The 27,543-nt window shown below is 38.0% G+C and overlaps 1 protein-coding gene across 2 annotated transcripts in view; it reads left to right on the forward strand.

Annotated features, from left to right (window-relative positions):
* Nucleotides 1-6,297: 6,297 nt before the first annotated feature.
* Nucleotides 6,298-27,543, forward strand: part of atp13a3 (ATPase 13A3) — a 44,513-nt gene continuing 23,267 nt past the window's right edge. For both annotated transcript variants that reach the window (XM_061738445.1, XM_061738446.1), the window contains exons 1-8: nucleotides 6,298-6,477; nucleotides 18,058-18,138; nucleotides 23,184-23,268; nucleotides 23,365-23,538; nucleotides 24,591-24,818; nucleotides 25,166-25,236; nucleotides 25,415-25,498; nucleotides 26,663-26,732. In XM_061738445.1, the coding sequence (XP_061594429.1) occupies nucleotides 23,218-23,268; nucleotides 23,365-23,538; nucleotides 24,591-24,818; nucleotides 25,166-25,236; nucleotides 25,415-25,498; nucleotides 26,663-26,732 (678 nt within the window). In that variant the 5' untranslated portion in view covers nucleotides 6,298-6,477; nucleotides 18,058-18,138; nucleotides 23,184-23,217. The remainder of the gene's footprint in view (nucleotides 6,478-18,057; nucleotides 18,139-23,183; nucleotides 23,269-23,364; nucleotides 23,539-24,590; nucleotides 24,819-25,165; nucleotides 25,237-25,414; nucleotides 25,499-26,662; nucleotides 26,733-27,543) is intronic.

Genomic DNA, 27,543 nt, shown 5'->3' on the forward strand with positions numbered 1-27,543 from the left:
TTTAGATTTAGCCTGATTCCAATGATAAATGCTGATCCAGCAGTGCTCGATCTCTGGGCCTCATCTATGTCCCTCCTGAGATTGGGCCAGAAGAAAACAAACTGCATGTCACTCACAAAGACATGGAATTCTGTTTGCAAAAGAGGAGGAGAGCCTGGATTAGCACATCTGAAGCAGCAGTGGGGACGAGGACTTTGTTTGTCTTGGCCCGTGCGTCAGTGCTCTCTGTGCTGCGGTAAACATGGAAGATGCAGGGCGATTTTAGCCTGGAGGAGATATTTTATTCACCTGCAAGTTGGCTGGAAAGGGAGTTCGGAAGGTGTTCAGGACTGACATTACAGTTAAGGTAAATACGACAGGAGTAAATCAGAAACTCAAATAATCTTCCACCACATGATTGTTACTTAATAACTGAAATCACAGGATTATATAACAGTGAGTTTGCTTGAATGCTTTAGGGTAAGGGAGATGTCACTTATTTCACTTGTAAAGATCAAAAAGAGTTTTTTTTTCACCATAAAGATTCTATGTGACAAAAGTAAAATAAAGCTTTCATTGGAAGACCTTTTATTGGTCGAGAAAAAATGCATTTTCCACATAAAATGCGGGTAAGAAAGTGGTTTTAAGTTTGAAAGTCAAACTTGGGACTAAGAAAAATTGAATCATTGTCATCTGATTGCTTCCGCTGGATAATTGGTCAATCCTTCCAAGTCCTCTAAAGGAATGTGTTTTTGAATGTGCACTATAAAGCCCCTTTGATAAACAATAACCTATTGGCAAATTTCATTAGTTTCCCTTTACGAGATCAATACGTTTTGCTTTTTTAGTATCAAAGGTTTGGGAGCGACAAAAGTCAATATTATTGGCCCGTTTATGAGCAAACTGTTAACCTTTCCATGGAAAGGGTGTTTATCTCTTAGCTAGTCCGTTAGCTCCAAAATAACAAAGGTGATCAATAGAGTAGCCTTTGCTTACAACTGACAATATCTCAGGGTAACTCCTCACTAAGTGGGCACACGACTCTTAAAGGATGTTATCCCATTTTTCTTTGATATATTTTTCCAGGGCATCCCTGGCCTCCCTCCACAAATTCTCAAGATCTAGAGGGCCACTCCAAGACTTTGACTTTGGTGTCCTTCAAAAAGTTTTGTCGTAGCAGATTTCTGTACATTATTTATCATAATTCTGCCTATTTCATCAAGGATGCATTCACTTGAGATTTGCCTGACATCAGACACACACCTGACAAAAGAGGGGCCAAACATCCCCGATCAATAAGCCAGCCCTCCCCCATCTCAGTTAAATATATCTAATTTTAAGTTTGTGTGTCTGTGTGCATTGAAAAAATAAAGATGTGGCGTGCTGGGTGGAAAGTCCCAGCATGCAGCTTCCCCTGTAGTTGAAATGTTATCGTTGTTTTTTTTAAAAAGCCTAAAATCCATCCAATTAAATAAGTTATAAACACTTCAACGAGAGCAGTCCATGGTTCATTCTCAGTTAAATTAATGTTCAGTGTTAATTTTATACCAAATTTAACTAGATTTTCAGAACACTATTTTTACCTGCTACCTCAGCTGTGATGTGGAGTACATAGGTAAACTGCAGTTCAGACTGCAGAAAGATATACACGTATCCTTGTGTTATCTTAAGTACCTCTATCACACTTGCCAACTATGAACTACTTAGTCAATGTTTCTAAGAACCCAGTCAAGCAACAATAACATCTGCAGACATCCAGGGGGTTTTCTAGATGTTTTACACTCTTTTTATCTCGATAATTCTGCAAATCATGTACTTTCAACCATATCTGGGTTTACAACAAAGCTGCTCTGGAGATAGTGAAATGCTTGGACAAGCCACTGTAGCCCTCTTTCGTTTTAGTGTGAGTGATGTGTTATGTCATAGTGTAAAGTACTCTTAATTTTCTTATCAGTTCACAATCACATAATGAACATCATGACCTCATGGTTAGCAGATGGTCATTAACTGGAAATGCAACACGTTACCTAGAATAAGGGCTCCTTCAATAACATTTCATTCCTACCGACGTCCGACGATCCTGTGAGCCACAAACTTTAATTAAAGTTACAATTATTAAATAATTATTAAAATTAAATATGTAAACAATATAGTTACAAACAACAGGACAGAAGTAGCTACAATAATAGAAACATGGAAATAAAAAAGTATAAAAATAAATAAATAAAAGCCTTAAGGGTATATTGAGGGTACTTCACTAGACAATGTTATATACTTTATACAGATTTCTCTGGTTTTGACAGCTTTGGGATTTGTGCAATTGCTTAAAGTCTCTACATAAGATATCAGAAAAGCTTTGAAAACAATAATATTTGGTCAATTCTTTGCAAATTTGGAGCAGTAAATGTAGTATTTGGCTATAATTAGTAATAAGATTATGATAAATACTTTGTCTAGGCTTAAATACCTGTTGGACGACCCAAATAAAACTTGTTGAAAAGTACGTTTGAGAGATGGTTCAATGTTGGTACAAATAAAATGATTGAGGTCAACCCAAAATACATGACAATATGTGCAGTCCCAGAATAAGGAAAGGCAAGGCAAGTTTATTAGTATAGCACAATTCAACACAAGGTAATTCAAAGTGTTTTACATCAACATTAAAAGCGGCAAGACACAATTAAACAGTAAATTACAAATAAAAAAATAACAAATAAAATCAACCATCCCAGACCCGGATTAACTCAGTGTGGTTCCCAAGGGTAACCACACTTGAAGTGCCCCCATCCTCCCACATTTTACGGTAAAAAAAGGAAATTTACCATGGTTATAAATTACATTCAACACTCATACTACAAATAAATGTAAGACAACCAACCAACTAAGAGTAACACCACAGTTAGACATGAGTCTACAAACGCCAAACTACACTGATGCTCCAATCAGAATGAAACTCACATGCCAATGTAACACCACATGTTAACTATCATCATTTCCATCATATATGGCCTGTCTGAGGACTACATGCAAAACTGTTACAGCATATGACTAAACAATCAAATGTGAAGGTAGGGAACAGCACATAGATAAAATAGCAATGTGTAGCCACCACCACCCCCCCTGACCACCAGTGTCTGCCGTCTACATCTGCTTATATAGTCATCCCTGTAGTGCACCAGTTAGCCATTGTGTCTGTGTCTCTCCTTTCTCTGTTATTCATTCTCTCTGTCTGTTTTCTCTTTTCCTGCTCTGCCCAGAGGGTCCCCCCTTATTATCCAGGTCCTGCTCAAGGTTTCTTCCCTATTAAAGGGGAGTTTTTCCTTGCCACTGTTTATGTTATGTTTATGTAATAATTGGTCGGGGTCATGTTCTGGGTCTCTGGAAAACGCATAGGGACAACTTCTGTCGTAATAGATGCTATATAAATAAAATTGAGTTGAATTGAATTGCTCCTCTTCCAGCAAATATATAGAGACAATAACAAAATGTGACATATATGGTCCAGTTAGTCATTTGATTCGGTGCCCCCTCATTGGCTGGTGCCCCTGGGCGCTCGCCCGGTTCAGTATATGGATAATCCAGCCTAGTTCACTATGGAGGTAGATTTGGGTCTTAATTATTCAATCAAAAAAAAAAAGACTTCAAAACTTTTTTCACTTCAATCAAAAAAAAAATCACTTCAAATCGAAAAAAATATTTTAAATAAAAAAAAAAGTGTTCAAATGCAATTTTTTGGGTCTCAAATATTTTTTTGCATTCAAACACTTTTTTTCTTTGATTGAAAAAGTTTTTTTTATTGAAGTGATTTTTTTTCATTGAAAATATTTTTTTCTTTTTAAAGCAATCTTTTTTTTGATTGAATAATTAAGACACACATCTACGGAAGCGTATTATAGAAGTGTATTACGGAAACGTATTGCATTCACTTGAGAAAAAAAATCTGCTGTTTTTCTGAATTAACGACATAAATTTTTAATAAAAAAGAAATCTTCTCTGTTTTTCTAAATTAACAACATCATTATCTCAGAATTCCGAGAAAAGTTTTAATGAAAAAAAAAAATCTGCTCTGTTTTTCTGAATTAACGACTTGCAAGAAGCTGTCATTCACTTGAGAGCTGGATTTCATGGAAGCAAACATGTTCCTGTCCAGTTTAATCCAGTTTTATTTTGCTTTTGGTTTGAAACATTGAGAGATACTCTTGTCTTTAAGTTTTATAGATGGTATTGTTATTAGTTTGTCGACTTTGCGCCTCAGGCACCTCAGGACTTTGCGGTTGTTTAGACGGAAAGCCCATTCTGATCTGCTGGACATTATCTCGTTAATTCAGAAAAACAGAGCAGATTTTTTTTAAATAAAAATGTAATCTCGTTAATTCAGAAAAATACGGAGCCCCGAAAGGGACATGGATTTTTTTTTTTATATATATAATGAGTTTCTCGCGCGCGCGTAAAACCTTTAAGTGAGCACGTAAAATGTTTATGCACTCACTAAAAAGTTTCACGCGCTCTCGCAAAACTTATAAGTGAGTGCCTAAAAGTTGTTCTACGTGAGCGCGTAAAAACAAGTACATGGGGGAGTATTGCTGGAACAGGAGACCCTCCAGTTGCGCCCTGCTCTGTTTATGAATGGAAATGACATTACAGGATTTAGCTGAGCTATATTTTAACCTGGGACTTCATTATAAGGACATTACCACTTTGCTTGCAAGTACGTGCGCGCGTAAAGGTTTCACGCGCGTGCGTAAAACTCATTATAAAAAAAAAAAAATCTGTGTCCTTTGACTAGAGGGCTCATTCTTTTTGGTTTGGAACGCTTCATCTGACATTATTACTAGAAAACTTAAAACGTATACGCATTTTTTTTTCATAAATCCTTATCCTTATCCCTAAATTTTTTTAAGAAATGAGACTCTCTAGCGCCACCCTTCACCACGACGGCCGTTGGGGGTACTGCAGCCAACAGTGATGCCGGCACGGGAGAACGGGGAGAACGTGCCATGGATCTATTATAAAACTGGATCGGACGTCAAAAATGGCCGCCCATTCATTTCAATGCATTCTGCTCAGCCAGCGCATCCGCCGAAAAAATCTCTGACTTCCGGGTTTACTTCCGCATACAGCGGCCCATAGAGCATGCGCAGTTGAGTCACCTCCCATGATGCTCTGGGGCCTCCCATCATGCCCCGGGGCAATGACGCGAATATTAATATAATATGTATTAATATAATATATTAATTAATGTATATTATTACATGTATAGCATTACATATATTATTAATGTATTAATATAATATAATTATATAATATATATTAATATAAAACATCCGTGGAATGCACGGACACGGCTGTGATGTCAGCCGTGACGTCACGCCCAGAAAGAGACTTTTCTTTTACTTTTCTGGCCGTTATAAAACATTTTTGACGGATATAAAGTCCATGACTTAAAAATATAGAATACAAAGATTAGTAATTGCCGGGGATTACAGCTGGAGGTGTCCTGTGAACAGTTTTAGAGGCTTCTCTTTTACTATTGCGGTCTATGGGAAAAAAGCTTTCTGGGCCGCATGGGATTTTTGGTTGCAGTACCGCGGTTGGCCACTGGAAAAAATCGGCGCGCCTTCTGACTGCCAGACCCGGGGGCTGGAACGTGCATGCAGCGTCATGTGACGTCACATCCGCAGCCCAGCGCGGGAAATTCCGGTCCGGAATTGCAGTGCATTTTGCAGCACACAGCCTGTTCAAGGCAACGGATAGATACGCTAGAGGGCTCATTCGTTTTGGTTTGGAACGCTTCATCTGACATTATTACTAGAAAACCTAAAACGTTTACGATTTTTTTTTCATAAATCCTGCCTCAAGCTCCTTTAATTATTCAATAAAAAAAAAGACTTCAAAACTTCTTTCACTTCAATCAAAAAAAAAAAGTAACTTCAAATCGAAAAAAAATATTTTAAATCCAAAAGAAAAGTGTTCAAATGCAATTTTTTGGGTCTCAACTATTTTTTTGCATTTTAACACTTTTTTTCTTGATTGAAAAAGTTTTTTTTTATTGAAGTGATTTTTTTTCAATGAAAATATTTTTTTTCAATGAAAATATTTTTTTCTTTTTGAAGCAATCTTTTTTTTGATTGAATAATTAAGACACAAATCTACCTCCATAGTTCGCAGGATAACATCTATGCAGTTAAGGTTGATTTATGGTTCCACGTTACACCAACGCAGAGCCTACGCCGCACCCTACGGCGTAAGTTCTGCGTCGATTTAACGCCGTGACGTGCCGTGACGTCATTTCCCGCCGCCTCTTATCCAGTTGGGGCCAGTTCAGCTCTGTAGTAATCAGTCTCTCCCGAGCTGTCAACACGCTCCTCGCTGCGCTCACGACACCAGTCTGGCTAAACCAGCCCGGCTTCCTCCTCAGCGACGCTTCCCTTCAGATAACAGCGACTCTCCCCTCACTATGACTCGGAGGTGATCTTCAGCCTGTCCAGGTGGTTCTGGGTGAGTGTGTTTTATCCTGAAATGTGTTCGCTGTCCGCCTGCATCGCTGTCACCATCATCATCATCATCTTCACCATCATCATCATCATCATCATCGTCGCCCATGTGTCATTCTGCTACCAGGCTAAGGCTAAAGCGTTAGGTGGCTCCTCGGCTGGTTTTCTCCCCCCCACCTCCCCCGGTCGGTGTCGTTTACCGGAGCATTGCATGTTTCAAAATAGACAACAATGGAGAAACTCAGGCTGAAAAGGCACATGGACCAGGAGAGCTAACGCTTTAGCCCGGCTAATTTTAGCCAGCTAGCAGATATCTAACCATTCCCTCCGACGAGGAGACTCGTCTCTTCTCACACTTAACCGTCTGGGGCTTTGGGAACGATTCATTGACACATAATGTGTGCCAACAACACCAACTCGGGCAAACATGATCACACTGATGATACAATTTTGACAAGTGTGTGTGATCTGATGTTTTCCTTTCAGACTACAAAGGTGTCATTCAAGTCACAGGTCTTAAACAACTTCAAGTTTATGTTTTCCATGTTCAGTGATGAGTTTTTTTGGTTTTAGCAGTGATGTCATACAGTTCTTTATAGAATAGAATAGAATCAGCTTTATTGGCCAAGTATGAACATGCCAGACAGGGAATTTGTTTTCGTTTTTTTCGCTCACTGAACACAGATTTAAATAGTTACAAACAGTAATAGACAAATGGCTCTTATTAACATGTATACAATTTAAAAGTGAAAGGTGCAGCAGTATGAGGTAGTCATGGTTATTGAAAGGTGCATTGTTACAGCATATGATTGTGGTTATTATTATTATTATTATTATTATTATTATTATTGCACAGTGGTTGATTACTCTGAGAGTCTATGAGAGATGAGAGTTCATCAGAGCAACAGCTTGGGGGAAGAAACTGTCTCTGAGTCTGGAGGTTTATTGCATGATTTTACACCCTTTCCTACGACGGAGTATTAGGGCCAAACTAAGAAAAAAAAAAAAGAAGGAAATTACGAAAATAAAGTCATAATAATATGAGAATAAAGCCGTAAAATTACGAGAAAAAAGTCATAATGTTGCGAGAATAAAGTCGTAATATAACGAGAATAAAGTCGTAATATTTTGAGAATAAAGTCGTAATATTTTGAGAATAAAGTCGTAATATAACGAGAATAAAGTCGTAATATTACGAGAATAAAGTCGTAATATTACAAGAATAAAGTCGTAATAGAATAAAGTCGTAATATTTTGAGAATAAAGTCGTAATATTTTGAGAATAAAGTCGTAATATTTTGAGAATAAAGTCGTAATATAACGAGAATAAAGTCGTAATATTACGAGAATAAAGTCGTAATATTATATATAATATAAATATATAAGTATAACTTCACAAGACTCAATATTCAACATTTTAACACACTCTTCCTGTTCTTGTAATATTACGACTTTATTCTCATAAATTACGACTTTATCCTCGTAATGTTACGACTTTATTCTCGTAATATTACGACTTTATTCTCATAATATTATGACTTTATTCTATTCCGACTTTATTCTAATTATATTATGACTTTATTCTCGTAATTTCAATTTTTGTTTGTCTTAGTTTGGCCCTAATACTCCGTCGTACTTTACACCATTGGGTCATAGATTAATTTGCTCTGAAACACCTGCCATACTCAACTAACCTCTGTCTATGGAGCTTCATGAAATGTTTTGTTGGCCCAGTTAGGCTCATTTTCATCTCAATATAATAAAATCTAGCTGCAAGAAATTGAACGCAAGATAATACTCGACTAAAATAACAGAAAATGATTTATGATTTATGTTTAGCTAAATGTAATCAGATTGCAGTCAAAACTGGTGAGTTGGGATTAAATTTGAAATGACGTAATCCCTCTAATAGTCAATTTTTCATTTACCGGTACTGTAGAAAAGCTTTTCTGACCTCTCACCTGTTTCGACAGATTTCCCTCTGAGCTTATCTAGGCTGGGCAAATTACAATCAGTTATGTAATAAACAAGCTATTTGTCATGACAAGATCACAAAGAGAGTGCCTTAGAGGCATGTTGCACATATTTTCTTGCTTTTATGAGCTGATGGTCCATTCAATTGTGTTTTGTTTTGTGCTTGTCTAACATGCCTTTGAAATAACCTGACCCAAGGACTACCAGACTAATTCCTCTTTGGGTATTTGCCAGGTGGTGTGAAACAGTATTTTCTTGAGCCACTGTTTGGCTGTTGTTAGTGTTGTTTTGAAGCTGTCGACTTGGACCTTTTACATTCTTCCTGATTGGTCATTTTCTTATGTTGTGCCACAAATTCTCAAGTTGAAGGCTCATCACATATTAAAACTCTTCTTGTCAAACATTAACACCTTGCTGTTTCTCATTTGGAGCTTTCCTTGTTTCTTGCTGGACTCCATCAGTGGATGTCATACAATGAACAGGTTGTATGTCATTTTTGTCCTATACGTACCTTGCTTCAGTATTGTTTGAAATATTGCTTTATAATTGTTTGTCGATTTATATCAGATTCTTATTTATTTGCCAAGTAAGCAGTATACAGTGAATTCTTAACCATCAGGTGTTAAACTTAAAAACACTCGGGTCTGTATTTAACTCCAATTATGCCTTTATTTTTTTTATTTTTTTTTTTATAAATAAATACTGTATTTTTAAGGTGAAATGACATTTGGTGTAGCCACAAAAGGGATATATGCATTTTTCAGTTGTATATTTGTACTTCATTCGATTGTGGAGATTCAGTTTTGACCAAGTAAAGTATTATTATTATTAGTAGTACGGTAGTAGTAGTATTTATTCTTCTTCATTGCTGTCTCACAGGGTGCTAAACGGCATTTCACTGTTTTAATAATATTTAACAATGGCTGTGTCCGAAATTGCATACTTCCACCCTAATGAGTATGCAAAATGAGTATGCAAGATTTTTTAGTGCGTCCGAAACATTAGAACGTACTCAATAGTATGCTCGCTCTATCCATACTCATTCCGGAGAAATTTATTAGTGTGGATTGATGGACACTAGCCGAGCAGAAACTTCCCATAATACAATGCAGCGGCGTTTGGTTGCTAAGTGATACGTATATGTCATAAGTATAATAATATTATTATATAATATTATAATATTTGTATATAATAATGTCATCTTGTTTCGGCCAGGATAAACAGGAAATAGCGGAGCTGCTATTGCTGCTGTGACACGTCACTCACTCCCAACGGCAGGAAGTGACGTGTGCGCTCTTAATAGTACGTCCGAATTAATGCACACTACTGATATTTACTCAAAAGTGTGCCGAATTTAAGTATACTTTTTAGTATATACTGTTTAGTATGGAATTTCGGACGCACTGAAAGTTTTCTCAGTGACAAGCTATTCTATTCTAAAGGTTCTTTTTGAGTTTTGCGTGCCGCCTGTGTGGATTTCATTAATTGAGAATGTTGGTTGCTATTTTTATACGTTTGGGCCATGGTTGGGCTGGGATGATCTGATCACAGAAGGCCTCTGTGAAAAAAGCATTAGAAAGGTATTTAGTTTCATATAGTCAATGCCATTTATTTAAAAAATACTGATCGAATTGGAGGGTCTTCTTGTTGCACAAATATGAACCATAGATTAAAGATAAGAGCAAATATATTTAGTGTTTATTTTTCTGTTTATTAGTGGAGACATTGCTACTGGCTTGAACGTTGCCCCTTCCATGCTCTTCACTGCTGCTTTACTGTGGCCTAAGGGCCTTCACACATCTAGCCAATAATTGACTGTTTGGAACATTGGAAGTATCAGAAAGTGTCTTTCGCTTTTTGTGTCTAACATACCACATTGGAACACTTGGTTTCCCCTTGTTGGTCAGTGTCAGAGTTCATTGACATATTGGCTGTTTATAGCAGCAAAAGAGCGCTGCATATGAATAAGATGTGAAATGGGATATTGTGAGATACGTTAAGCTTAAAGCGACACTACGTAACTTTTCCACCTTAATATCATATTTCCAGAGTCATTGTGATGGTACATCAACTTCCAACAGGTTTAATGACACCTCTGTCATTGTCTGGGGGGGTCTGTATCACCTTCACTGGCACTATGTAACTTTGAGGAGCATGGTAGGAACCCTGCCACACTAAAACAACTACAAATTTTTACGGCTTTGACTGCTTTACGGCATACGTCACTTCCCCCTCCTTCCCGATTCGTAGTCGAGACGAAAATGGGCGGGGCTTGGAGCGCAGCTCCGCAGAAGCTGGTAACCCGTCGTGGCTGCAGCAGCTCCACACACAACAGACGTGGGGAAAAGATCAAGACGGGCGTCGGATCAAAACACGGGTTTATTAAACCACAAACAAACACTCACAGACCGGGGTCGGATCATTCAAACGGGTTTTATTGCCACTTCTCCAGCTAAACACAGTTGCTGGCAAGCTCTCTGCGGTGCGATTAATTTTGTTGAGGAAAAAATATTAACTATTTGATTTGTAGCTGCAGAGGAAAAAAATAATCTCACGAGAAAAAAAAATATTGCTCACGCCTCGGAGCCTCTTCAAAGCAGTCAAAAAAAGAAAAGAAAAGTAAGAGTAATACAAAACATGTACTGTATGTTGTACTATTATACTAATTTATTGAAACACATGGCGAGTCAAACATTTACCAAAGCAGCTGCCAAACATTCCTAAACAAGGTAGCCTAAGACGTGGGTTGTGCAGAACTGCGGCAGTAAATCCTTCTGAAGAGTGCATTCTTTAGTAGGGATTTCATATGGATCCAGACCGTTAATAATCATTATTTTCTCCATATACCGCTCCCTGGCTTCCTTGTTTAAGGTATCCCGGTAAATTCCAGTTCCTTTCCAGCAGTTTAACATCTTTTTTTTTGCGTTCCGTCTGTTCACTTGGTGAAACAGAAAAGCGTCCCGTCTTCTCTCAAAACAAATGCACGCGACGGGACAGGAGTTTTCCGGCAGTACGCGCTGGTGCTCATAAGAAACGTAGTGTTCTTTCTGGTAAAGCACAACCGCTTTTGTCCAAAAGATGCCGCCAAACTCAGAAAAGCTGAAAGTTACGTTGTGCTGCTTTTAAATGCTTAATAAAACCATAAATGTTAAGAACAGTCAATGTGATGCCTTCCTTTAAATCAGTGGTCTACATTCCTGGACCTTGAGAGTCACTGTCCTGCATGTTTTAGATTCATGTTACAAAGATGTCATTCAAGTCACACATCTTAAACAACTTCAAGTTTAGGTTTTACATGTTTAATGATGTTTTAGATGTTTCTCTGCATAAACACACCCTGATACGAATGATTGTGTCATCAAGAGAGTTGTCCAGACCTTGATGACAAGCTAATGACGACCCCTAATTAGAATCAGGTGTGTTGATGCAGGGAAACATCTAAAACATGCAGGACGGGCTCTCGAGGAACAGGAATGACAACCACTGCTTTAAATAGAAATGATGGTTTTTGAGTCTGAATGCAATAAAATATCCCTATATGAGCTAGAACTATGTTGAATTATAAAAACTGAACTAATTGTTTACCTGGTTTTACACAGATATGTTACATTTATTACTAAACAAAATAATTTGTTTAATAATACTCCATTCTGCACTTTTAAGTTGTGTCCTTTGAGGGGATGTTGCTTGTAGATCATGTATGACGATTGAATGTTTTTCCTTTGTGTGCAAGGGCTGCAGTCAAGTAAAATAGATGGTACAGTGGTTTTCATTCCCAAGAAGTTATCTACTCTTAGTAAAAGTATTTGGATCCTTATTAGGTGGCTGCACCATGAAGCCATAAGTTATCACCATTTTACAGCGAAAGAGAGAACCTGCTTCGGGCGTGCTATGTTCAAAGTTTCTTATTAAATTGTCGATTTGAAAGCCTTTACATTTTCTTTTAGTGTATTATTTCAGATAGAAAATTGAATGTTGGTATCTGTGTAACATTGACATTTTTATATTCTTCACAGTTTCCATTCACACAACTTATTCCTCTTGTGAAGTTTGTGCAGATGTGTCAAATAATGCCCAACACCCCCCTTTTTATTTGAGTGAATATGGCACCTGAAGCATAAAACTGGGTCTTGGTAGCCTGATCTCAACTTTCCTACTTCTCCAGCCAACTTTTCAAAAGTGATTCTGGCTTTGTTGAACTACCCCTGGTTTAGTTGCAGATTAGCCAATGTTGTCACTTATTAGCCATTTTACTAGCTAATCAGTGACACCAGGAAGTCATCCCACATCCATTTTAGTGCAATGCATTGAACAAAATTTGCTAAATGAAGCGTTCATTTTATGTCTGTCAGAAATGAATATTCAATATAACAAAAATTTAATTTACTTTGCATGTCCTTAGAAAATAATAATTGTATTTGATAAAATGTTAATAATTAATGTAGAAAAAAAGGTGGAAACTACATCAGAAATAGTTAGTGTGATTTGTGAACGTAAACAATTAACACAGAAAAATTAATCGTTCGAATTAAGGAATTAATATATTGAAGTTTTAACTTCAATTTCAAAAAAGGACATTTGGAAGTGGTTCATTCTGAGTTTAAGAAGTGAGGTGCTGATATTCCACTGGCCTTTGAGGCAGTGTCTCTTGACTTTTCACATTCAAGGTCAAAGACATAAGCCGGTGATGGAAGGCCTGCTGTGTTGGTTCAGAGTGAAGATGAGAAATATCCTGACATGGTAGAAGTCTTCTCTGCAGCCCCAGTAGTGTTTGATGTGGGAGCCCCAGACCAGTGTGATAGAAAAACAGACCTTTCTATAGCTGGTGTATTTGGTTTGCCTCCACTAAGAGCAGGACGACCCAGTTAGCCACATCACTGAAAGTGAGAACACCGTAATATTTATCAAAGTAATGAAAACCTGTAATGTATATGTGAAATGGATTTCACTATTTTTGTAATATTTATAAAGCTTGATATTATATTATATTGAAACAGCCATATTTGCGCCCCTTTCACATGGAAAGAATACAAAATGGCTCATAACAGCACAATTTTCAGTGATACTATTGATGTGTCTAGCTTTGTCACAACTTTTGCCTCAGTTTTGATGTGAGCCTCACTGTTTTTTACCTTCTTAAGGTGCCAAAAAAGAAGACTTACTTTCTCTGGAGAAATAAAATGTGATTAGGAAAGTATAACTAGCTTTTGTAATTAAACTTGGAATATTTCCATTGACTTTATTATGTTTTGTTGCGATATCACTCAACCCAGTCAGACACTACCATCATAAAGATTCCTCTTAGTCTAACTTATTTATGTGACATAAATATGAAAACAATAATTTAAAAAAAAAAGTTGTATATGAAATGCTAGATTTAAATATTTCAGAAAGCTTTGCGCTCATGTAGAAATGGTATCTCACTAAGTGTCATTATGCATCAATAACCAGCTCTATAAAGTAGAGGTGTTTAATCTCTCACACATAGAGAAAAATGCTTTTTCATGGACTGTAACGCACTTCCACTGTTAATCCAAAAGCACATGTTAAGACTTAAAATTTTTGATCTGTGGGATTAAAGTTTTCCCAGCCCTGCGCCTCCACTTTCCTTCTCCTGGGGTCTACTTTTCAGAACCTTTCCACTTTCTGATTATAATTTAACCTCCACCTTGACCTTTTCCTTTTACTACATTGATATCAGTGTTTTTATACTTTTTTTTTTTTTTTTTTCTTATCTTGCTAATGCTTGTGAGAGAGGGTTTGTCAGAGAAATGTCCATCATGCATGTGGCTGGTACAGAAAAAAAACTGCCTAAAGAGGCTAAATATATTCAGAGCAGTAAGTCAGGCATGCACACAGGTAGTTCAAAATGATTAGAAATAAGATCAAATGTTGCAATGAGAACTGCTTGAGACACATTGCTGCAGCGGCTTACATTTTTGTATTACTAAAGTACCTATAACTGCTATGATAAACATTACTGCTATATTTATTAGATTTTTCTTTTTTTAAATTAATTGGAACTTTCTACCAATGATACTGAAGTTGTTTATGGTAGTTAATTATGTTTAATTTACTACTTCAGCTTTACAGTCACCATGGTCAAACTCTGACGTTTGGCCTCCTTTTATCACAAATGTAATCTAAATGCAGCAAAATGCAAAGGAAAGTTATTGCAAGTCAGAGACTGACCTCACAAAATGCTTATGAATACTCTGGAAAACTAACCCCTGGGAACTCTGGAGCAGCTGCTACACAGAGCAGAGCAGAACCCTCCTAGTTCTGTATTGAGCTTTACTGAACAAGCTACTATCCTCCCAGCCTCATCATGTAACACTCAGTATGTACTTAATACTGTAGTATTAAGTAATTTATTAACCCATTAAGACAGTGGTTCCTATTCATTTTTATTCTGATTTATGTTTTGGAGTTATGCCGCAGTCTGAGTCAGGTCGCAGTCATAGCTTCTGCAGAAGTCAGAAACTACTAATTATCCATCTCAAGATGAGGAGGAAAATAAATGGCAGAATGTCACAGAGCTGTCATAAAGCTGTTTCTAGAAGTTTTTCTGACCTTTACTCCAGCAGAATTAAGCTAGTAAGGGTCAACACATTCAAACAGGGGAAAGCACTGTAAATGTATAAAGGTGTTGTACAGGTATCTGTATCTAAAGTTGTGCAAATAAGTTTAAAAGTACAACGACTGCGCTATAAGTTTTCGTAGTGCTGCTCAATAGCTCTTCGCCCTAATATGATAATTCACAGATAGAAAACAATTCGTTTGACATTTTAATTTGGGTATAATGTTTTGTAACTGATGACAAAATTAACATGTTTTAATATGTCTTTTATGCTCTGTTTCAAATTATAAGGTTACCTATATTATAAGAAGGTTATAAGAAGTGATATGGCGTGACTGAGAAGCAATGAACAAAAGGAAAGTTCATAGAAATTTACCCGGCTTTGAGAATGATTAAACATTGTATTATACTTATAAAGATTCCCAAAGAAAGCATATTTAACGTTTAGATAAAACTAGCTTTCAGTTGGTTTACCAGCATTATTGCAGTGCAAGGTGAAAACAATGAGAATTATTTTCCTTAACTCCAAAATTCTTTAAAGCTTAAAAAAAACTAAAAGGTGCTGGCACAAGTGGTCATGGTGATTTTAAAAGAGAGGAAAAAAAGACTTGACTGGGTCATGAGGGGGAACAAAGCTTGGCTATAATATCCCGTGAGCAGGAGGGGAAGTGATAAAAGCGTATTGGGTATGACGGAGGGGGGACCAAACAAAACAAAACACACTTTCCTCTAAATGCTTCCATGAATTATAGACTTAGGTCATGGCTCATTGTTCACTTTTTCCTCCTTGTCTATGAGTTGAAGAACAGGACAGAAAGGGAAAGGACAATATGTCTAATCTTTAATATATTGCTTACGATAAGTTGAAAGCTGTTGTTTTAATTGATGTATCAGAGAGCTAACTGCATGGCTCGAGAACTGACTAATTAATTGATGGGTGATAATAATCTCCTGACGTTGGGCTGTGTGCTGAAACCGTCTTTTACCCATGGTTCACATATGTTGTCGTTTTTTTATGCTCTTTTTAAATATCATAATTTGTTAAAATCTTAGTGTTTTGTTTTTTTTAACGGAGACAGTATTGTTAGTCATGTTTAATCTTATTTGGAATAGAAATGAACAGCCCCCCCACCCCCCAACATTGCTTATTAACACAATGGAAGACTAATCAAGTGAGAGACAACAATGGTGGGCTCAGGCTGGGCTCAAAGAATCTATAAATAAAACTCATGCCGACTCTTAGGGGCCTGATGTTACCTTAGCAATACTAATGTTTTCTAATATCCCTTCTTTTTATGTGAGTGTGTGTGTGTGTTTATTTAGCTGACTTGGTTGCTTACCTTCAGTGAAGTGAAAAAAAGCAGTGGGATATGTACTAAAAGTTTTCATGGGCTTGGACATTGGACAAGAATACTAAGCCCTGAGAACAAATGGGTATCGGTGTCAGTTTTTGTCAATTTGAACTCCAATAATGTATTTTCAGTAGATAAATGCCATAAATAGGGTTTTCTTACTTTTGGATCTGGTCAGTGTTGACACCGCTAAACTAAATAAACGCTATTGGAGTTGGCATTGGACAAAACAGAGTAGCCTACATGTTTACAATTTGTGCATGCTTTTCATGTTGACACGTATAGAGAAGTTGTAAGTTTTGGCTGTGTGGGAAAGATGATTAAATTAAAATGTGTAATCAATTAAATTACCGTAAAAAATTCATAAAAATGCCAGTCTCCACACCTGTGGAAGCCAATCATTCGAACTAATTTGAGCTGATGGACTGATGCACTGAATGTCTCGGATGAAATGAGAATGTAGACAGAGGGGCTTTTCTTATCATGGTTGTCTTGACCACAAGCTGCACTGAACACATTAAGTGTACATACCGAACTAAATGTCCTGTACCAAATGGCTCAGCATGAAATGTGTGTCATTACAGTACATCCTTGAACAAGGTTTCATTATTCTTACATACACTTCAGGTATTGCATAATCCGGATGATATACAGCCATGTGAAAACGAAAGCACACACTTTCAGATCTACGGTTTTACATATCAAGAAGTAATAAAAGGGAAAACATGTTTCTTCTCTTGTGCTCTTATTAAATAACATGGCAGCAGTGCTTAAGTTTGAAATGTTGCATCTGGACCAACCACAAAACTTCTGTAGCAATTTCTTTTGGACTCCACGACACACCATCTGTCAAAAATGGATCTGGAGGTGCAATGATTTGGGTTTGTTTGGCACCCAGAGGACCAGGGTACACTGCAGTTTTTAAGTCAACTGTGAGCTCCTCTGTATACCCAATTATCCTAGTCAATTAAAAAGTAATCTGTCTAACATCTAAAGGTTAGCCACAACTGCATTATGCACCAGGACAGTGATCCTAAGCACACGAGCAAGCACACGAGCAAACTCACGGCAGAATGGCTGACTCGGCCTTTGCAAAGCCTTGATTCTTGGATTGTGAAACCTTGGAACTTAGAGTTGTGCATAAACGAAGCACACAAACCACAAGGAACTGAAGCGTTGTAATGGAGAGTGGCCCAAGACTCTTTCGCAATAATGTGAGACTGAGAATGTCATACACAAACAGCTAACCTATTGTTAAACTTTACTAAATCATGGTGTATTTGGTATTTCACACACAGCCTCGGCTGAACATGTAAAACCAAGAGGCATTGAAGATATACTTTTACTTTCACCTAACTTTATTTATTGGAGTGATTTATATCAAATTTAAATATACTTTTAATTTCTTATCCTTACTGACTCATATTTAAAAGAAGAGTGATTTAGACAGCTTGCTCTCCTTGTGGAATGTTCTTTCAATAAGTACACAAAACTGTCTTTTCGGTTAGTTTGAAAAACTGGTTTGTTGCTGATTAAAATTTTTTTCCACAGAGGTGACGCGTTAACTGTTTCATGAAGATGTGTCTCTGTGTTAACGTCAAGCTTTCTGATTAGGGTGTTCAAAGCCCCTTTGTAAAGTTCTGCATGCTAAAAAAACATTTCATTTCCCTCCTTCCAGGGTTCCAGGTTGGTGTTGTGAGAGAGCAAGCTACCTGTGGGGAGGTGGACTGCCTGGGGCATTGTGTCCCTGGCTCTCAAGGTATAACTAATCCTATGATATGCTCTAATGATATACTGGTTAATTGCAGAGACTAATCAGTCCAGTAATTTGCTATTTTGAAATAATTGTTAATTGTTCAGCTCAGTAATGCTTTGCTAGTCTCTAAAGCAAAATTACCTGTTAGTAATTTCGTCTCTTAAAAGAGTCATTGTTGATGGTTATAGATGTTGGTAAGACGGATCTGTAGCGGTCTGGATTACAGTGGATTTCAAGATGCTTCTGAGTAGGGCTGGGCGATATGGACCAAAAGTCATATCTGGATATTTTCTAGCTAAATGGCGATACTCGATATATATCTCGATATTTTTTCTGTGCCTTAATTGGGGTTTCCCCCAAAGCATTATAGCATAGCATCTCTGTTAGCTTCATTTTTTTCTGAGGCAAACCCTTAAAAAAACAGTCAGTTTTAATACAAAGCCTCGTGCCAAATGTCACACAGGTACCTTTGTTAACAGAGGTCTGCACAATATCAAAATGTATAAAACAAATGAAATAAAAATAAACTGCCTGCATATATAGAATAAAAATGCTTCTTGAATAAAATTAAACAAATATCCCTTTCCTGCATAACAATTAAATTAAAATACACTGTGCAATTAATACAATGTAGACAGTAACAGGCAGACTTTTCCACTGAGGTTGACAGTTGTGCAAATAACAAAACATTTGTGCAAATCTCAAATAAAACATTCAAGTCAATTTGTCACAAAATAAGCTATATCAAAATCGTAAAAAAAAATATATATATATTTTTTTTAAATCGATATAAACGATATTGTCTCGTACCATATCGTGTTTGAAAATATATCGATATATATTAAAATCTCGATATATCGCCCAGCCCTACTTCTGAGAGAAGACTGTTGCTGAATCACTCTGATGTCAAGAAGATGCACCCTGTTATCTGTCATATTTTTCTATTTATGAAGCATAATCAGCTCCAGAGACTCCAGAACAGACTCTTTAAAAAAATACACCCTGCCCTGTCCCTTCTCGTAGACTGGAACAGTCGATTTGTTTATATTTACACTTTGGTTGAGTTATGGCTATAGCTTACTGGGCTGTTTAGCAGGGCTCCTTTCTGTTGTCCAAGTCTGTCATCCAGGTGACACTGAGATATTTGTACTCCTCCTTTTCTCCCAAAATGGAATTATTGTTTGACTTAATTCCTGGTCCTCCTAAAATCCACAGTCATCTCCTTTGTCCTGTTCATATTCAAGATGATATGACTGTTCCCAGACCAGGGGCCTCATCTATAAAGCTTGCTTGCGCAGAAAAAGCGCCTGAAAGTTGCGGAAGCCACCTTCTACGCAAATCCTCGGATCTAAAAAGAAAAAACTAACCGAAAAATCTGCTTATCTTTACGGCAACCAGGACCCTCCCGTAAGAATTTACTTAAGACACGGGGAACTGGCGACGCAGGGTTTGAGGTGGTGAAATGAAGCCAGATTCATGTCATACTCTTAATAATGTCATCACATATCACAAAATATATAAGACTTAAAATAATAAAATAATAAAATAAAATAATATAGCGCTGATCGTGTTCCTCTGTGTGTGAAGCTCAGTCAGTCAGGACTCTGGTGCTGCTGGAGCTGCAGCCGCGGTGCAGGACACGCCGGGAACCTCCTTCACCGCTTTAGGACAGAACAAATGAGGGGCTGCGTTTAGGGAGCCCCACGGAGCCCCTCATTTCTTCCCTAAAGGGACTCAGATTTGTTTTCATATGAGTTTTACGCGCGCGTGAAACCTTTACATGCAGGTGTATGGTGCCTAAATTAGGGTCCCGCGTTAAAACGACGCAGAGCCTACGGCGTAAGTTACGCGGCGACGCGCACCTACGCCGTAGGCTCTGCGTTAAAGGAACGCAGAACCATAAACCCGCCCTGAGCAGCTCTGAGGGGAGGGAGGAGGAGGGAGAGCGGGGGGGTGAAGCGGGGCTGCTCTCGTATCGCTTTCATACAGTGTCTTGATAATTTGCAATTTAAGGCTGAGCCTACCGTTAGTTTTTAAACTGTAAAAAGTAAGGGGAAAATAAACATGATTTTGAAAAGACGGGGGGACGTGTGTCCCCCTGTTGCACCGGGGAACTCACGGCGTTCCGCGCAGCAACGGCGTGCTGCCACTCACTCGCTTTATTTACTATTTATTTTTCTACTTTTACTGTGACCAGAAAATAATGTGATTTTCCTGTCCTCCTCCTCATCAACAACATCTAGATCTCAGATCTCAGTGAAATTCAGTGGCACGGTGGCTCGACACGTTCATTCATTCATTCTGAAGCCAAACAGGTTGCAGGAAGCCACTGCGCATGCTCAGCAGGCTCATTCATATGCAAAATGATTCCATTTTCGGTAGAAAGTGGGCGTGTTGAGGGCGGGACACCAGGCGGATTCACGTGCGCAGCCTTCCAGCTGGACTGTGATTTATAAAGAGAACCTTACGTGGAAGTCTGCGTGCACGCGGTTTTATAGATCCGGATTTTTTTTTGCGCCCGGCATTTTCGGCTTTTGAGCGTACGTGCACTTTTAGTATGAATCCTACGCAGTCCATTTTAAATGAGGCCCCAGGCCACTAAGTGGTCCAGCACCTCTCTGTACTCCGTCTCCTTTACTACTGACAGACTCCACAGCACCAGAGTCATCTGAGTATTTCTGGAGGTGACAGCACTCATGAGTCATGCTTGGGAGTAAAAAGAAAAAACATGTTTCAATTCATTATCTAAATAAGGCTTAACCCTAACCCTTGAAGTAATGTTTGACTGTTACTTGTGGTGTAACTTTAGCAAAACACATTGACTCAACTCCAGGATGCTGTTTTGGACACTGGATTGAAAGTACATTTTTGTTTTTCATAATCTTGTTTGGCCACATCATCCATAGCAATCTGCTTTTAAATCACCAAACTATTAAGAGGGGATTCTAAAGGGGTCATTTTATTACTGTTTAAACCTATAAAAATTGAAACTTTGTCTACACTTGCAGAAAGTGTTGCGATGTGTGCTAAGCACAAAACCAACCAACAAATGAGTTTAATCTTTGCTTGTTTTCTTTAATGTTGCTCTATAATCACCATGAACAGTGATTTCGTGAGAATTTTGCATCCTGTAGATTATATTTTTTGAACACTATATTTATTGACATTTTTTCCAATTATTACAACAATACAGTTATCTGTAAATAAAATGTACAATAAAAAATAAAAAAAACAATGAAAGAAAAAAAACACAAGCATAGCAGACAAAGATACAGAGACAAAACAACAACATAAAAAAAACATTACGCACAAAACTCAAAACAAAACAAAAACAAAATCAGAATCCCCCCTACATCATCATTCAACAGAATCATCCAGTACAGGTCCCGACGGATTACTCCTCATAAAGCGCATGAACTGTCCCCAGATTTCCCAAAAGTCATCAGATTTCCCTTTCATGGCATATGTCAGTTTTCCTGTAGATTATATAAAGAAAACAAAACAATATAATTATTGGCCCTGTGATGGACTGGCGACCAGTCCAGGGTGTAACCCCTGCCTCTCGCCTGTGAGGAGCTGATAGGCTCCAGCAGACCCCCTGACCCTGCAAAAGGTAAAGCGGGTATGGAAAATGGATGGATGGATATAATTATTTTTCTCCAGATTGAGGTAACAAGAAATGTATTACATCAAGTCAAATAGACATCTAGGATATCTGTCTGCTAATTATTATTGATTTATTATTTTGGTTTCCACAGACTGTTTAATGTTTTTTTGTTTTCAATAAATCATAAGATGAACATCGGAAAGGATTCTGTAATTTTCTGATGAGTGAGTTAGGTGGGTTTTTTTTATTAAATGTTTTTAATGTTTTTATTTATTTATTTAGCAGTATAAATTGGTACTGAAGCTATGAAAAAGGTGAATTTAGCTTGATTGTGGCTCTCCTGTCCAGCACAAAACTTGTGTTTGCCTTGTGCTTCCAGCTTGTGATTACATGTTACACTTCATGTTATCTGACCAGGGTCAGTAGCCACAAAAGCTCGATACTTTGAATTCCTTTTTTGGATTGTGCTTTTGTTGCTGCTGCGTTATCTCTGAGTCACCATTCCAGGATAGAAATTTTGCAAATGAGTCTGTCAGTTATGCATGTGCCTTGGCATTTCCAGTCATAGCAATAGTTTGGGAGGGAATGTTCTGGTTGCACTGCGACGACTGCCTAGCGCCGGTCAGGGGGTTGCCTTTGTAAAATAGAAGGAAGGGCTTGGTCCTAAGCAAAATGTCCCACAGTATGCCAGAAAAAAGTTTCTCCCGGGTGCAGCTGGCTGATAAGATCTGTGTGTGTGGGGGCAGTGACACAGGATCACTGGGTGTTGAAGGAGCTGTTGGAGGGGGGCAGTAGGGGGCTGGGCCTGCGGGCATTGTGTCCTGGCACACCATGCTGGCTCTCCTCAGCAATAACTGGGGTCAGGGTACCTTAACTCCCTGTTTGTGTCTCTTTATTTAGTCCTTGTATTTATTATTGTGTGTGTGTGTGAGAGAGTGTTTTAGAACCCACTTTGCCATTATTAACACTAAAACCCTTAGGGGTGTGTAAAACAGCAGGGCCATGTGCGAACATGCCACGGTGAGACGAGTAGAGGCTAGTTTTGTTCAGCTCCCAGTTGAGTTAAAGTAAACTTGGTCTGTAAACACAAAAGCAAGACGAGACATATTTATTCCATCCAGTGAGTCTTTTGTTGCATGCTTAGAAGATGCAGGATGAAGAACCCACACTATTAGCACTGATATTCTGAGCATGTAAGTTACAGTTTAGTGACTATATTAAGTTAAAATTTGGCTAATGATTTTTTTGCTACTGAATTATGAAGTCAGTTCATTTACCTAAAAATATATCTTAATATCAAAATTGTGACTGAACAAATACTTATGACAGCTTTAGATGTTTGGCTTGTATTCTGAAATAAGCTGATGTTTGACATGCCCCCCAAAATGGTACAAAATGGTAACATTTTGATGATTCTTTTTTTTGTTTTTTTTGTTTCTAGTAATTAAGGAAGGGGTTTGGCAAACTGTTCTGTCATGGAGAAGGGAGACCTGAAAATTGTCAACAAGGGACAAGAGGAGGAGATGGTATGCCTGTTTGTAATTTGATGTCAGTGCCAATGTGAGCATCAGATGTTTTCTGATTCATCAGATCACAACCCTTTGTCTTCTATCATCATCCAGGAGCTGCAAGGCTACCGTCTTTGTCATTGGCGACTTGCCCTTGTGGGCGTTGGGGTACTGTGCACAGGGGGCTTCCTCCTCCTGCTGCTTTATTGGATGCCAGAATGGTGCGTCAAGTCCACCTGCACCCGTACCACAGCCCGGGATGCCAAAGTGGTGTTGCTGCGCTCCACGGTAGGTAGCAAGTAGAGCCCGACTGACTCTGTTCTGCTGCTCTCTGGCTGTTTGGCCATTACCGTCTTCATTTTTCCTTATTTTTAAATATACTACACAGTTGTTTGCTCAGCTGTTGTATTCACATGTGCAAATACTATTGCAAGCAGTGGATTTTATTTGATGGATAATTAACTTTTTCATATTTCTTCCTAATATGGATTTTGATATTCAGAAATAGGGGTGGGTATTGGGAAGAACCTCACGATACGATACGCATCACGATACTTGAGCCACAATACGATACACATTGCGATATCCCGATTATGCGATATCCCGATTATTATATTCTACATAGTTCACCGATAAATTTAAAAATGCATTACACATCTTAAAATCCAAGTTGTATATATTTTTTATTATAACTATACAAGCTAAAGTTACAACTTATTTGTATATGTTTTTCATATTATTTACATCATATGAAATTAACATTAAATTTAGTATGAGGTTGCTTTAATTATGTGGCAAATGATAATAAACACAAGAAAGATGGGTACTAAAACCAAGGACAGGCACAGTGATCAGTCAGTATAGATATAAATCCATAAATAAATAAACCTCTGTCCATTTTTTTTTTCATTTTTTAAGGACAGGCAATTGTGTTATATAAAAAATAAATTATAAAATGAAATAAAACGTGAAATAAAACCTGAGCTCAGTGCAGGGCCCTCCCAGGGTTGGTAGAGAGTGGCAATGCCCAGGACTGTCACTTAGGTAGGAGCACTAGGTGATATAATGGGAAAAAGATCGGGGATTAAAAAAAATTAAAAAAAAAAAAAATTAAAAAAAAATCGATATTCAAATTTTTAAAATCGATATTGAATCGGCTGGAAAAGTATCGCGATATATTGCCATATCGATATTTTTGCCCACCCCTATTCAGAAAGCTCCAAAAAGTCTGATATCTGTTGGACCTCCTCATGAGTAATATTTATATTATACAGATGTACTGTAAGTTAAAAACTGGAACTTCAGTATATTAACTGTTTTATGTTTGGGTTGTTGACCAGGATGAGTTCCGACGTTGGTTCTTGTCCAGGGTGCGAGTGATGCTTGCCCCGGGAAGCAACCCCTTCCACAGCCTGGAGACCCAGACCACCCCCCCTCCCTCTTCTCACTCCCGCCCCTTCTCCACCCCAGCCTCCCTGCCTCTGGCCAACGGACACGCTCCTCACCCCTCTGATCGCGGCCCCTCTCAGGGGATCATAAGAAGATTTTCAGATTACCAGCCCACACAGGTTGGTAGAACACTCGTCTTCACAGTACACTGTTGAAAACTTGATTATGTAAACACACTTGACACAAAGATGGTCGTCACCACCCATCTGTGTTTCATTTCCAAAGTTTATATAAAGACATTGTGACGTTCTAATCATGTGCACTGTGAAGAGCACCCACATGAACAGCAAGGCATATGAGTGCATATGACTGAAACAAGGCTTGGGGCCAAGACCACATCATTAACACATGTTTGCTTCCTTTTAAGCTTGTTATAAGTGCAATACAATAATTCATACTTTTGTCAAATAAATCGTAGATGACTGTACCCATTTCTCTTTCCCCGTCCTTCCTCTGTCTTTTTCAGATTCGCTATTTTACCTTGCATAGCACAAAATATTATTGGAACGACGAGGGGCAGAACTTTGAGGTTTTAACGTAAGCATTCTTTAACAACCTTCAAAACTATCATTGCAGAAACTTAAGGCTAAATGTGGCTAAATGTTTCCCTACTTACTGGGTTTATGTCTCTAATGTCTCTAATGTCTCATGGAAAGCCTCAACCTCTTTGTTTTATTTATTAAAACATTATTTATTTATTTTTTTTAAACTACAGTGGCCTGGAAGATCTGCAGGTCAGCTGCTCGGCACTCCACTCGGAGCACAGTTCAGGCCTGACCAAGGACCAGCAGGAGTACCGGTAAGAACCCATTGATTACACAAGATACAAAACTGTAAAAAATAAAAAAGCAATGACTTATTGCAGATATTTCACTCAAATATTTATAAAAATCAACTCAAAATATACAGCATCATATTGTCAATAAGAATAAACAGAATAGCACAAATGTGTTGTACTGTATGATTTTTAAGCTCAGTTGTCCAGTAAGACTTCATTTTCATTTATTCATCAACACTGTATACTGAGTTAAGGCTGAATTATGGTTCTGCGTCAAAACGACGCCGTGTCTACGGCGTGTGGTTTTTGTACACGCAGAGGACACGCCGTCACATGCGCCGTCTCTGACGTGCACCTCCTGAAAATTGTAACTACGCGTCGAGGAGACGCCGACCACACGCAGACCGAGAGGGCTGTGATTGGTTCGTTTGAAAGCAAAGCATTTCCGGTTTCCGGTTTGAATCAGTAGTGAACTTCCAGGGCTCTTTTCTTCGTTTATATGTGATTTTTTTTGTTTTTGTTTTTTGCACAATAGTTGTCCTTATCTCTTTGATTTACTGTGACCGGAAAAAGTCGGATAAACCATTCAGAAAAAGATCGCTAACTAGTGGCCGCGGGGGGTACTGCACCGCGACCAAATGGAGAGACGGAGAAGTCCGAAGGATTCGTGACGACGTCACGGGTGCGCCGTGTGCTCTGCGTGTGTGTGACGCAGAAGTATACCCGCACCTTTAAAGAGAGACTTCTCATTTGAATAATCTTTACTGCAACAATTTGGCTTGGGAGTTATTGCAGTGGTGGAAGATGGATTAAACTGACACAAAGTCACCGCATCTGATCTTCTTCATTGTTAAAATGTTCTGAGTGTAATTTTCCATTCTATAGGATGCATAGATTTTAATAGACTGTTCTAGCAGTTCTTTGGGTTGGGTTTCACTAAACCAGCAGTTCTGTCTCAAGCACCTCAGCAGACTTGATGTTAAACTGTTAAACCTGGCCATGGATGCTCATTGACTATATTCAAATAACAGTTTAACTTATACTAATTGAATACCCCTCAAAAAGTAGGAGGTATTAATCAGTGTACTTATATGGTAGTATTATATTTCACTGTTTTTTAGTGTGTGTGTGTTTATAAAGTGTTTCTGACACAGCTAACCCTTAATGTTTTTCTCTTTTTGTTAGGAGACTATTCTTCGGAGTGAATGAAATTGCAGTGAAAGTGCCTTCTGTTTTCAAGCTGCTTATCAAAGAGGTAGAGTTTCTATTAACATATCCTCCATTTTCTTTTAACGGAAGTTAGTTTTTTTTTTTTTTCAATTTGAGAAGTTTTATTTTTTTCTGTACCATTCAAGTTTTTGCAGTCATACTGACACAACTCACATATTTTATTTCAAATATGAACTGTGTGCATGCATGTGCAGCACTATTGACTCGCAGTTAGACAGTTAAAGCCCTATCGGTTAAAATCCTAGCAGGGGTCTTTTTGTGTGAAGTTTGCATGTTCTCCCTGTGGTTGTGTGGGTTTTCTCAGGTACTCCAGCTTGTTGTCAGGTTAATGGATGTGTAGTTGGTCTATATGTGGCCCTGCAATGGACTGGCAACCTGTCCAGGGTGAACCCCTGCCTTTGCCTGAAAAGAGCTGGAATAGGCTCCATCACATCCCCGGGACCCTGAATAAGAATACAGGGGTGGGGACAATGGATGGATATTAACAATGTGATTTGAGGTTTGGTGTATATAGAATTAAAGGTTGAGAAATGTTATCAGAAGCCACATGTCTCCTGATGTACAACTAATTTCATTATTTTATGTTATCTTTATACATTCAAATCATTTTAAATTTAACTTTAAAAGAATCAGTTTTAAGAACAATATAAACCCTTCAAATATTATAAGTATAGCCAAAATTGTTAATTGTTGTAAGAAATTTTAACACTGAAAACTTACATTTTCAGTATTGTTACCGGAATTCAAATTATTTATTTTTTTTGGACAAAATAATTGCCAGTTGTAACGGTAATATGCCTGGCTAATATGGTGTGTTCATTATTTCCATAATCCTA

Source organism: Cololabis saira, chromosome 13 (assembly GCF_033807715.1).
Source record: "Cololabis saira isolate AMF1-May2022 chromosome 13, fColSai1.1, whole genome shotgun sequence".
In the NCBI taxonomy this organism is placed as follows: Eukaryota; Metazoa; Chordata; class Actinopteri; order Beloniformes; family Belonidae; genus Cololabis; species Cololabis saira.